We start from the raw sequence: 14,209 nt of genomic DNA on the forward strand, positions 1-14,209 counted from the left end.
TATCGGGTAGGAAAGCATAGTCTGCTCATCTCTACTTCAGTTTATTGTATAACCGGAGAGTCTCAGCTGCTTTTCTTAAGAATACTCAAGTATGGAAAATAAAAGCAAAACAAAACAAAATAACAGAAATCTCCTTCCAACTACCTTCACATTTGAGGAATGTAGCTAGTTGAAGCTACTCATCATCAAGAAGATTTTTACATTGACTATATTTTGGCTCTGTAATACAGTGCCTAACTTTTTCAGTGCTTGGCTCTGACAACTTTCTGACTTGGTAGTGGGCTTAGCTGCCTAAGACCCCACACAATGCAAAAGAAAACCCCTGAGACTGAAACCTTAATGGTGTACTAAATTTAATTTGACAGTATTCAGGATCAACCAAGGTCACTAACTGGAAATATATATCATCAGTTTAGAGCCATCTATCTAGTTCACCCACCCACCCACCTGCTGGGAGCTGCACCCGTCTCTCTGGATGGCAGTCACAGCAAGGAAATGGCAGTGTTTGCACAGTTCCTGCCATGAGAAACGAAAACTGGTATCTCTTTTTGCTACTACTGGCCCATGTTGGAAATAAGCCTGTTGGTATAGACCAGGCCTCACAATATTCCATATCAGACCCATATTCCAAACACAGACATATAAGGAAAAGCATATTCCTGCCTTTACAAAAGAGATTTTAGATGAAAACTCTGTGGATGATTGTCAAAAGGTTCTTCCTATGGGCCTTGCAGATCCAAGACTTAGATAATAAAGGGGGTTAAGAACACAAGAGTTACAATTGAGCCTGGCCCCGAGACAAAGAGCCTAATTTAGATTTAAGGAACAGATAAGGGCAGAACATAAGTTAATACTTAACATCTTCTTCTAACTTGTGATGTATGGCAGTCCCTTCCCCAAGGCCTACTTTCTGCAAACACCCTCCCTTACAGGGGTGGTTGGGATGAGGATAGATAAGAGTAGCTAAAACATAACCCAAAAACAAAGGCCGACACATTTAGGGCCTCCATGGTGTTTACACACTCAGCATCAAGTCAAAAAGGTTTCCACAAACAACTTATTAACCAGTTTAAAAACATTCGTCCTCTTGAGAGCCAGACGGAATGACTCTTAGCCCATCTATACACTTAACCTATAACCTAACCTTAGCGTTATTAACTTAGAACAAATATGTATCCTGTCTTTTACTAAGAATACCCTGTTAATTCCTTAGTTATAAGATTTACTCAACCTCACTATAATTGGAATAGTTCTGCAATAATACTTCTGTAAAACCTGCTTCTGTACACTTTCCAAAGCATCTTATCACAAAGAGTTATCCATTGTAAAAATTCCTTTTTCTGATGTCATGTTATCATTTAACCTATAAATAAAGACACCAAAACCGACAGGACAGAGATGACTGCCTGGTGATCAGAAAGGATCTCGGGGCTCTCTCACTCTCTCTTGCCGACACCGTCCATCCTTCAGGGACCCCAGACCTGCTGGAGCCGGCCTCCAGCACCCACCAAACTGTTGGATTTTCCAGGCAACAATGGGTTACATTAACCACCAGCCTCTAGTTAAATCTGCATCAATATCTGGGGCAGTCTAACTATTTGGTTAATCTAAAAAGAAACTTTCATAAATCTTGGAAAGCTCCTTTCTAACAAATATAAATTCCTAGTTGTGGCTTCTCTGCTTTAGTAAAGGAAGGAGTCTTGTTATCTTTACATTTTTTGGGGGGAGGGAGGATTTTATTAAAATGGTATATTCATTTTTTTAATTTTTTAATTTTTTTAATGTTTATTTATTCTTGAGAGAGAGAGACAGAGTGCAATCAGGGGAGGGGAAGAGAGAGAGGGAGATGCAGAATTGGAAGCAGGCTCCAGGCTCTGAGCTGTCAGCACAGAGCCTGACGTGAGGCTCAAGCCCACAAACTGTGAGATCATGACCTGTGCTGAAGTCAGACACTTAACCAACTGAGCCAGGCACTCCGTATACTAATTTTAGTATCAATGAGCCTTGCACATTAAAGAAGTGTCTCATCCTGCTAGGAAAAACAAATTCATTGAAAGGCAGTAATGTTTTCCTGCATGATAGCTCCCATTAGTTATTCAAGATTAAATTAGTAAAAGAACTCTTCCAATGGAAATTAACTGACAATGCATATGGCAACACTTGTGATCTTGGACTATCTACTAGAATGGGGTCAATACTAATAGCAAAGAGAAACAAGACAAATGCAAAATACATTAGGAAGAAAATTTAAGTGACAATGAAGTGTGGATCTTAGTTGTGTTTTGAATGCTAAAGTCATAATTAGCAAAAGAGACTTAAGACACAAAACATTCACCATTTATTTTTAAAGTGTAGGCCATCGTGCTTCATATTTATTAAATTATTTATTCCAAGCAACATGATCATATGGATCATAGATATGTCATAGATATATAGAAATTAGCAATGATTTTAGGATTTCATTCTATAAGTAGATGGAGATATACTGATATTTTCAAGGTTGAACCTAAATGAAATTAGTTCATATTTACTCAGTCCAACATTGAAGAACCAGAGAATCTTAACAGCCCCTAAGTAGGTTTTGGATTTTTATCTTTTAGACCTCTGTCTTACACATAATAATTCTGTATTTTACTCTTGAAATAAAAAATAATCACTCATTAATCCTTGAATAAAGGCCTAAAGGCTAATCTATTACTGTATCCATTTTAAGATGATAAATGGAGCAGAATGAAATTATTCTAGAAGATTTAGTCATAACCAAAGTAGAAGCTGGGAATGATCACAGGCAAACATTTGTCAGAGGATAATTTAAGGACATTACTAAAAGTGTGGGAATCCATATACCACCTTGATGATTAGGAAAGGGGTTATTAGCTAAGCCATTGTCTGAAATCACTAGTCCCTTTGAAAAATGATTGGTCATTCTTTTCTAAAGATGGTTTTTAAATTCAAGAGAAGCTTCAAGCAGCAGAGCTGAAAGACAAAAAGAACACAGATCTTGCATGGGTCTAGATTTTTCTTCTTAGACAAAGAATTAAGGTAAGATATCAAAATCTTTGTTTTCATAATTTTAAGAACCCAAATCAGTCAACTCCTGTAGAATAAACTACTAGGGTCACCCTAGATGCTTGTGTGGATCAGTAATTTGAATTAGGGCAGAGTTTTTACATCTGGAGGACAAGATATAATATGCTTCCATAGGTTACACTACAAATCAATATTACAGTTTTGATCATCTCTTTCCCTGAATTAGAAAAATATTGGTTCAATTGCCTAGTTTTAAGATACTTTAATGTTATTAGATTTTTAAATGAACTTTGATCTGTTATTGGACTGCTATTGTCAGATCTTTATTGTAGTATCTTTACTACTACATTAGACATTAAAATTGATTTTATTATAAAGACCTAGTTCAGTGACCCCAGTCATAGCCCTGTCAGTCATGGGCACCCCAGTTATGGACCCATTCCTTCTGTGCAAGGGTGAAAACCATCTTGTTCTCTAACTCATTCAACTTTATCACATGCCACCAAATGAATTATTTGGTCAAGCTAAGAGGATTATTTGTCAAGCAAACAATTCTGGTTTTTATAAACAGGTGCTCTGAGAAAAAGAATAAGTTCTCTTATAGATATTTATAAGTATGCTTTTTTTTATTTTAAATCCTAATATATAAGTAAATACTATAGAATTTACCTAACCGCTCCTCTGATGGAACAATACCCACCAATTATTGTTATCATGATTGTTATACAGAGGTTCTATTTTAAGCTCAATTTCACAATTTATTTTCTAGATATTTCATCTGAAAATGAAAACTATAATTCTTCTTGGGCTACTGGGAGCCACAATGTCAGCCCCAGTAAGTGATCCTATGGTACAACAAAAATCATTGTGTGAAACCTTTAATCCTTCTTTAATGTGAAATCCTTCTTTCACCATTTCTCTTTTTTTGTTTATTTTTTAGCTTATCCCACAGCGTCTTATGTCTGCAAGCAACAGTAATGAGGTTAGTTTGAATACTTACAACATTCTCCGTCTTGTTTGTTTGTTTGTTTATATGGAAACCCAGTAGAGAAGAGATAAAAGCTTTGGTTAATTTACCCTGCATTCCTACCTGTTAGCTCTTTATATCCAAATACATTTCCAATAATCATGTTTAATGGGTGTACCAGGTTATTTCTAATATATTATTTTGCTCCCCTCCTTGACTGTAAATTCTTTAAAGCCAGAGACAATATCTCATACATATTAGAATAGTAGCACCTAATACAGATGTATATAGGTGTTTAAGAGCATAAAATGACTGGCTAACCCGCTGGAAGGGGCTGAAGTTGTGCAAGCTCATATACAGCAGGGAAAAGGTAGTTAAATCCTAACCTCTAATCACTGTAATTTAGCATAAGCTTAGTGAAAAAACACCACCAGCAGGCAGCTGATCAGTCAGCCCTGACTTGTTTTTTTTGTTTTTGTTTTTGTTTTTTTTTGAGACAGAGAGGGAGAGAGAGAGAGAGCGCGCGAGCGCGCACGCGCGCGCGTGCGCGCGAGTGGGGGAGGGGCAGAGAGAGGAGAGACACAGAATCGGAGGCAGGCTCCAGGCTTTGAGCTATCAGCACAGAGCCCAATGCGGGGCTCGAACCCATGAACTTTTATATCATGACCTGAGCCGAAGTCACTTAACCAACTGAGACACCCAGGTGCCCCAAATCTGACTTGTTCTTTATTTGTAGTAAACATTGTTCTTAATAGTTTTAGCATGTGTAATAATGTTGTTTTCATATTATCTTTCCTTTTCTAGTTACTTCTGAATCTTAATACTGCCCAGCTTCAGCCACTACAGCTTCAGGTACCTCTATAATTATTTTAAGATTTTCCTACGACTTATTTTTTTACAGTACTTTGTATGAGACCAAAATGTTTTCTGATTTCATTTCTGAAATCTCAATTTTTAAGGTTATGGATTCATCCCATATATTCTAATGACCTTCATTTGAAGATGAAAGTAAAAGCTGTAATCTGATTAAGATTTATTTACTGAAAACTTGATACATGCCAGGCACAAATCCTCAAAACTATGAGATAGTTCAATTAACTACTTACAGAAAGTCATACTCAGTTATTAAAAGAAAAAAAAGAAGCAGATTTAAAACTAGTCTAGCAACTGCAGAAGCCATACTCTTCATCCGCTTCACTGTACCCCATATTTTTTATAATCACTGGGAATTCAGCATCATTCATGCTATTTGCACAGCTCATAATATGCTAAAATGCTGTCCTTTTTTATATTCAGCAATAAAATTGCAGAAATTGTTTACATTTTGTCCTTTTCTTGCTCAGAACTGATTTTAAATTCTTTCTGAAATGAAAGAAAGATGCTTCCTTTCTTTCTTTTGTTTCCTTCCAGGGCCCATTTAATTCATGGATTCCTCCTTTCTCTGGGATTCTACAACAGCAGCAGCAAGCTCAAATTCCAGGGCTCTCCCAGTTCTCTTTATCAGCTCTTGATCGGTTTGCTGGACTGTTCCCAAATCAGACACCTTTCCCGGGATGGGTCAGTTTTGTGCAAGGAACCCAGGTGGGGCAGCTGGACCCCTCACAGCCCCAAACATCACCGCAGACCCAGCAGGGACCTGGTCACGTAAGTAGGGCCCCTCCCATCCTGTTGTTCTTTGCAGAGGTGACTCATTTTGAATGCAAAAATGAACTACAAGAATCAGCTTTAAAATAAGACAGGAGCAGCGTGCCTGGGTGGCTCAGTCAGATTAAGCATCTGACTCTTGTTTCCAGCTCAGGTCATGATCTCTCTCTCTCTCCCTTGCCCTTCTCCCTGGCTCAAACTCTATCTCTTAAAAACAAAAACAAACAAACAAACAAACAAACAAACAAACTTTGAAATAAGACAGGAGTTACTGAGAAAGAATTCTTTCGCACAGTTTGCTCTGCCATCACTGGAAGCACTTCCTTATCTTTTCTGATTTCTAACATGAAAAATACCAATTAAATCAGCTATTCTATTACAGCCACAAATCAAAAATGTCAAAACAGGTCATAAGAAAGATAATAAGGGGAATTTCGTCTTTGAAAAAGAAACAATTTGCCTTAATGACATACGCATAATAGATACCCTTTTGTTGTGACAGAAGTCTTGTATACAAATTACACATGTATGTGGTTAGGTCTAAGAAAAACAGCTCTGGGATTTGATGTTAAAAAGTCAAGTATAGGGGCACCTGGGTGGCTCAGTTAGTTAACCATTCAACTTTTAAAAAAAATTTTTAACGTTTATTCATTCTTGAAAGACAGAGACAAAGTGAGAGTGGGAGAGGGACAGATAGGGAGAGAGACACAGAATCCAAAGCAGGCTCCAGTTTCTGAGCTGTCAGCACAGAGCCAGATGCGGGGCTTGAACCCACGAACTATAAGATCATGACCTGAGCTGAAGTCAGACGCTTAACTGACTGAGCCACCCAGGTGCCCCTCAACTTTTTTAAAAAAATATTTTATCCATTTTTTGAGAGAGAGAGAAAGAGAGACAGAGAGAGAGTATGAGCAGGGGAGGGGCAGAGAGAGAGAGGGAGACACAGAATCTGAAGGAGGATCCAGGCTCTGCACTGTCAGCACAGAGTCTGCCAGGCTTGAACTCAGCAACCATGAGATCGTGAACTGAGCCAAAGTTGGACACCTAACCACTTGAGCCACACAGGCACCCCAAACATCAGATTCCTGATTCTGGTTCAGGTCAGGATCTCATGGTTTGTGGGATCCAGCCCTGCATTAGGCTCTGCACCAACAGCACAGAGTCTGCTTGGGATTCTCTCTCTCTCTGTCTCTGCCCCTTTCCTGCTCATGTGTGCACATGCACAAGTGTGCATGTTCTCTTTCTCTCTCTCAAATTAAATAAATAAACATCTAAAATACATATCTTTAGGGGTACCTGGGTAACTCGGTTAAGTGTCTGACTTCAGCTCAGATCATGATCTCACAGTTTGTAAGTTGACACACTGTGTTGGGCTCTGTGCTGACATCTCAGAGCCTGGAGCCTGCTTCCAAATCTGTGTCTCACTCTCTCTCTCTCTCTGCCCCTCCCCGGCTTGGGTTCTGACTCCCTCAAAAATAAATAAACATTTAGAAAATGTTTAATATATCTTTAAAACGTCAAGTATAACTTTTTTATACTTTTTATGGCAGGTTATGCCCTACATGTTCTCCTTCAAAATGCCTCAAGAGCAAGCACAGGTAAAAAATGGAATATCATCACTCCTGCAGACAGATGGCTACATATGCCCTCCCTAATACTTTCCTTCATATTTGTAGCTCTGACTCCTATAGCAGGACTGTGAAAACTTGTACAATTATCCATTGCTGGACTTGCATCCGTTTGTTAATTTTAGGCTCATTTAATAACTCCTGATGGAAGGATAGCTAAGGGAAGTCCCCTGAGTTTCCAGGGCGTGACTGTATTGGGAATAAAGGAGCTCACCAAGCCATAGGTCATGTTCCCTCTGCATGGCATTAGTGCAGGCATTTGGGAACTCAAGAGAAATACTATGTGCTGACTTTTTCCAACCCTAAGTTTAGAGCGAGATGCATTAAACTGATAAAATATGATATGATGAAGAGATAACAAAACTCGCTCCACGTTATTTGGCAGTTATGACACTCCACTCAAACTATTACCAGGTTCCTGTATATTTTCCATTTAACTTCACATTACAATCAAATGGTAGTGATTTCCATTACATAAGAGATCTTAAAAAATGAATGCCAACTAGTATAATCATTAGAGTAATGCGAAAAAGCCTCTCAAGATTAGTTTAATTAATTTTAAAATAGACTAGGTTCTAAGAAATAAGGACATAAATAAATTATTCACCAGCAGAGAACTGGCCATTTCATCAAAATTTACACCACTTGGCTCCTCTGTAATCATAATTATGTAATTTTGTCCCACCCTCATTATAAAATAAAAGTTACTCCTAGACATTACCTCATTCCGAGCCAGAGATTTTACAGAGTTAGATACATGGTAAGTAGATTTACTCCACTTTAAGGATCAGGAAACTAAGTCTTAATGAGATTAAATTCCCAATCCTAATGGAAGTAAATAGCTGAGTTGGAATATAATTCTTCAACCTTCTTTTAACCACTAAACCAGTGACTCTCCACCCTGGCTTTGCATTAGAATTTCAGGTGGTAATTTTGAAAATTACTAATGCCTGGACCCTGCCCACACCTAATGAATCAAGATCTGAGGAGTAAACGTCAAGTAGGATTATCTGCTGAAATGCTAAGTAGGTGATTTTAATTCGTAGCCAGAAGTAAGAACCACTGCATAAAATGCACTTCTCAAACTACAGGGTTTATTTAACTTTTATGTCTAGTATTGTCTCTTATTAATTATGCAAGGAAACAAAACACTGTATAAACTCTTATGTATGTACTAAGATTCCCATTTTCTGTAAACACATACACATTGTAAACACACACAGATATAAATGGAAGCCAATACAATACAATACAATAAATGGAAGTCAAAGTTGCAGTTAAACCAGTCCCTTGTCTATTTATGGATTGTCCAAAATTCTAAAAATGCATAGGGATTGTCTTAATAAAATGGCAATTATTAAAGGCAACACATTCTTGAGAATTTGTTCATTATTATAGAACTTCTAATGCCAGATCTTGCAGAGTAATGATTCTCAAAAAATATGGAAAATGTTGCATAGCCTATTCTCTTCTTAGATATTCATAAAGTGATTTGTACATAAAATTTGTATATAAAATCTACAGTTTGTATGTAAAGTCCAAGGTACCCTTTTTGAAAATCTTATTATTTTACTACTTCTTTAATGTGTTTGACCAAGCAATCTTAAAATCCAGTGTCATGTGTAATACGAGTGACTTCTAAAGTCTGAGAAGGACTGCTTTATGCATCGTTTTGTTCATAAAATTATTAGATATAAATCAGCTGTAAAACAATATTGACATTAGAAGGGTTTTTTTAAAGGCCTATGCTGATCTAATGGAAGCTCTTATATACTTTTCTCTTTACAAATAGATGCTTCAGTACTATCCGGTCTACATGCTCCTACCTTGGGAACAACCTCAACAAACAGCCACACAATCACCCCCACAAACAGGACAGCAGCAATTTGAGGAGCAGGTAACTACTGTTTGATTCTCATCGGACTCAAGTTCCTCTTGAGAATAGAGAAGTTATGGTAAATTTTCAGAGAAAAGAATATTTGAGTATATTTACTACAAAAGTCAACAGTCTGAACTGGTTGTCACAGACAGATACCGTGTTCTCCTAAAATATCACTAATTTGGAAATATCCGAAGCTGAATTTTAAAAAGAATGAAGTCAGTAAGTGTACTTCAGTAAAATCAGAGGCCAAAAGCTGCATCATCTTGGAAAAAATCTTCTCATTTTTCAAAAGCTACCAGTATCCTTCTTGTCATATTTACATGTGGTTATTATTTAAAAAAGAAAAACTATATAGCCTCCATGACAGAAGGCATCTATGATCACTAGATACAATAAGATAACTTTATATTGAGATTTATGGACCTGCAATACATTTTTGGAATTCTAATGCAATTCCAGGTGGCACGTACATAACTAGACTTCTGTTAGTTAGAATGGGGGAAAAATTTAATGGCTTATCACTACCCTAAAACCAAATTAGAGAAAACTGAAAATTATGCTTTAAATGAGTGGTAGTTGTAATTCTAATTGAGTCATGTTAATTTAATGAGAAAGGGAAAATGTTAACCTAGAAATCATACAGTATTAAAAAGATGCTTGGTAATTTATCAATAATTTTTACCACTTAGAACATATAAACTTTCAATAAAGCATTTAATATAGTAATATAATATATAATTTTAAGTAATGATTTATTACAAAATTATGACAAAATCATACAATAAATCTAATGCATTTTCCAAAAATCTGACAGATGCCATTCTATACTCAATTTGGATATATTCCAGTACAAGTAGAACCTGTAAGTAATGCATACTTTTCATTTTAAAAAAATCTAACTTTTCAAATGGCTTGCTTCGTAACCTATTAAATCCACCAGTGCCCTTCGGCCAAAACCCATCAGGAACACCACCATAGTTGAACAAAATTAGATTTATCTATTCATTGCAACGAGGGAGGACACACATGGGGAACTATGGATGTCTTTTTTTTTTAATAAATCTTTTTTTTAAGTTCATTTCTTTATTTTGGGCGAGCAAGAAAGATCGTGCATGAGCGGGATAGGGGCAGAGAGGGAGGGAGAGAGAATCCTGAGCTCTGTGCTATCAGTGCAGAGCCCATCATGGGGATCCATGCCATGAATCATGAGATCATGACCTGAGCCGAGATCAAAAACCAGACACTTAACCAGCTGAGTCACTCAGGAGCCCCTGTGGGTGTCTTTATAGGAAGGTGACTGTTCATAGAGTCTAGACTTCTGTCAGGTGATTTTGGGGAGACTTCAGTGTGTCTGAATTGGGTGGGTGTTCTCAAGAAGTGATGGGCAATGTTATGATTGATTAATTAAACAATTCTTACCTAGAAAATAAGAACAGAGCAAGGCAAAGTCTATGATTACTAAAAAACAAACAAACAAACAAAAAATAAAACATGAAGAGTTACTCAGGTTATCCAGGACATCAGGGTGTGTGGTATTTTTGTGGCTGGCATGGTGACCTTGCTTTAAACAAGATTACAGAGTGGTCTTGTTTTTGTTGTATTTCATCATGTTCAGACATGATGTTGTCTGATGGTGGCACTCTGCAGGATTGTTAACGTTCGACAGAATACCAGGGCCCAGCAGAGAATGTCCAGCAAGCCCCGGACAACACAAGCAGAGATTTATGTCCCATGTCACAAGCTACTTTTCTCTTTCTCAAATCTAAATGATTATGTTTGTTTTAAGAAACTGAAATGAAAGAAGTTAGGATGTGTTAGAAGGTTAACTGCCTTCAATTCAAAACCCCATTTCACAGATGAAAAATTTAGACTTTTTAAAAACTTACCAATTTTTCAGGTTATACCAGGAGGTCAGCAGCAACTAGCCTTAGATCCCTTCACAGACACAGCTTCTGAAACTGTTGTGATGTTAAGATTCCTCACCACCCTCTGCTAGGCACCAGAAATCAGCAACTGACAGCCTGCAGGTTCCTGTACTATTGTGCATTTTAATGAAAACTTTATTATTATTTTTCCATCAATAATTATTATTCCTTCCACCTATAATCTTATACCAGTGAAGATTCAATTTATGCATTCATCAAATATTTACTACTCTATATATGATACACTCCTAGGTACACTCATTTAAAACCATGTATCAAGACACATCCATGTTTGCCGGTATTTATTTATAGCCTATCTATGATAGATCATAACCTAGAAAACTAATGAAGTCATTTACTACTTATGTGAATTCTGTGCCTTACATCTCAATTCTATTGCTTTATATTCTTCCCAATTTTGACCTCGTACTTGAACCAGTAACTACTTTGTTTTCTTTCTAATTCTTCATAGCCTGCAGAAGGAGTGATACCATATTCACAAAAAGAAATGATAAACTTTAAGCATGCCAATGGAGGAATCTTCATTACTTCTACTTCACAAAAATCCAGCACTACAAATTTTGGTGCTCCTGCTATAGAGCCAACTAATACCCCACAGGTGATGGAAAAAAAGGTAGAGTAATCAAAGATTCACTTTATGTAAGAAATTGTTATGTAATTGAAAATATAAAGTTAATGTTTATAGGACTTACTCATGGAAATAATGAGAGAGGTAATGATATAGTAAAATATGTGGTCTTTACCTTGAATAGGGAGGTGAATAATTGATTATTCATAATTAATTAGAATACAATTTAATTTTTATTTAATAAGAACTTCTTGTGAATGTCATTTTCTCACTAGGCCAAGACTGATTACCAAAAGGAACCATAAGATGGTGTCCTAATCATTCAGATATTTTGGTAGGTATTTGCCAAGAGGAATGTATTAAGCACCATGACATACCGTAAGTTAAAAAAGAAATAAAAAACTGTCAGGGGAGCTAATGAAGATGTCTTATGAAAATGGATTTTTAAAAAGTTAGTGTTTATACAGTCCTACAAAGCTGATAATATTTATGGGACTTTACCAATATTTTTTAAAATAAAAATAAAATTTCAAGAATCATTTCTGCCTATGCCATATAGGCATATAGTTCATTTGGTATGAACTCTGAAAACACAAGTAGTAAACATACAAGGTGTGCATAAAAGACATTCTACAGACACAATATAGATTCGGTTCCTCTAAATCATCCCTTTGCTTTGCAAGCTAGAAGTAACTTTGCCAATGCATCTGTATTAGCTTGGAATGAAATAAAGTCTCCCAGTGTTCAAAAAAATTGCACAATCACATGGAAATTAAAAATTCCATGACTTTTGTATCAAATATAACCTTAATTAATTACCTGTCCTAATGGGCTTGGTTGGCTGAGGCTCATGGGTGTTTGATAGAAGGACAAGCTGGAATGGCATTGAGGTAAAAAATAGACAATAAAAAAGCAAACAATCTGGCCTGAAGGAAAAAGTAAAAGACAAGGGTTTTTTGTTTTTTGGTTTTTTTGAAATCTCCTCCCTGCTGTCGAAGAGCCTTTTCTGATTCTTCCTTCTATGAAAATGAATACTCAGCATTCTTCAGTTGAAAAAAAATCTACAAAAATCCAACCAGATGTGAAGAGTTTAGCACCTCTTTAGAAAAGCCGCTTATATCATGTGACATTTTACACAATGCAACTCAGTTCAAGTTATTTAATCAGAAATGCTGAAAGATTTCAGTATTGTGTGACCTTCACTCTATGTGACAACAGTGCCAGAAGTAAACTTTTCTCCTTTTTGTTAAGCTTTTTGAAAAATATCTAGGAAATATTACACAAAACATTCCATTGGTATTAAAACATACTCCTATCTTATTTTTCAGAGAAAAAGATGTGGCGGTGCCTTGGATATCATTTTAGGCTATTTGCTTCCTCAATACTAATACCAGTTTTTTGAAATATATGAAATACTCCTCTCTTGAATTTCTTTTTACTTATAAATAGCATTGCACTGTTTAAATGGACAATAATACAATCATTTAGTAAGTCCTGTTTTTACAAAATTATATTTCTTTTCAAAAATCCTATCATTGAGTAATTTAGAAGATAACAATGATAAGAATAAAGCTAATATCACTGAATCAACTAGATCACTGCATTAATAAAGAATAGCTCTGGAAAATGAGAATAAAGATACATTGTCACTGGATTTGTGTGGTGTGGTGATTGTGACTAATGACTTAAAGTATGTACCTATCTTTGATTTATCATCTCATTATTACCCCCAGGCCCATCCAGCTAGACGCCTTCTGATACACCTCCCCTTAGAATCAAAATTATTTGGTGGCAGGTATCATGAACTGCATGCTCCCAGTAAGACCCAGCTACATAGAGAGATGGATGTCATCACCTAAAATTGTAGGTCCCTAGGAAGATGTATTTTGGTTTGAGGAGGTAGCATCCTGTAGAGAATAGAGCAGAGATTTTGGATTTCATCAGATCTGGCTTTCAATATGGTTTTGAGCCTTTGGCAAGCCATTTAACATGGAATTTGTTTTCTCAGGTGTGAAACATAGATTACGATACTTATCTTTCAGAACTTCTGATGGAACTGCACAAAATAACATAATTAAGCCAGCAGGCCATACAAAGTACATTGTGAAAGTTTAGTTGGCATGCATAATTTGTTCTGGAAACATGCCTATAATCCAAAGCACTTGTATATCAAAGCCAATTTCAAGAACCATTGGCTCAGTTGTGATCACGTGACATTAAGTATCACACACTACTCATATTGCAAGACATGGGTCGTTTATCAAGTTAAAATTTATTAGAAATGTTTGCTAGTCTTGCAGAATACTTGCAGAACAAATTACTCATAATCCATGGTTTTACTATACTCAGAAAGTGTTAATTTTCCCTTTCAACTGTGACTATGGGAGGACTTATTTTCTCAGCTTTGGAGCTTCAGCTGAAATTCTGAGAAAACAGGAAAGTTGGCACTTAATATTCTTTACATATTTTTATGTAGGTATGTGTTGATGAGTGTGAGTATGTGCACACAGAAAGAAATTTGAGTGTATAAATGAATGATTATTA

The 14,209-nt window shown here is 36.3% G+C and overlaps 1 protein-coding gene across 1 annotated transcript; it reads left to right on the top strand.

Moving 5' to 3' along the window:
- The first annotated feature begins 3,814 nt into the window (after nt 1-3,814).
- On the top strand, nt 3,815-11,970 carry ODAM (odontogenic, ameloblast associated). The gene is made up of 10 exons (XM_039251775.1): nt 3,815-3,865; nt 3,971-4,012; nt 4,802-4,849; nt 5,408-5,641; nt 7,192-7,239; nt 9,062-9,166; nt 9,966-10,013; nt 11,049-11,121; nt 11,550-11,710; nt 11,941-11,970. The coding sequence occupies exons 1-10, from the start codon at nt 3,815-3,817 to the stop codon at nt 11,968-11,970; spliced, it is 840 nt and encodes a 279-aa protein (XP_039107706.1).
- The last annotated feature ends 2,239 nt before the right edge of the window (nt 11,971-14,209 follow it).

The sequence above is a fragment of the Hyaena hyaena genome, unplaced genomic scaffold, assembly GCF_003009895.1.
Source record: "Hyaena hyaena isolate Hyena2069 unplaced genomic scaffold, ASM300989v1 scaffold_395, whole genome shotgun sequence".
Taxonomy (NCBI): domain Eukaryota; kingdom Metazoa; phylum Chordata; class Mammalia; order Carnivora; family Hyaenidae; genus Hyaena; species Hyaena hyaena.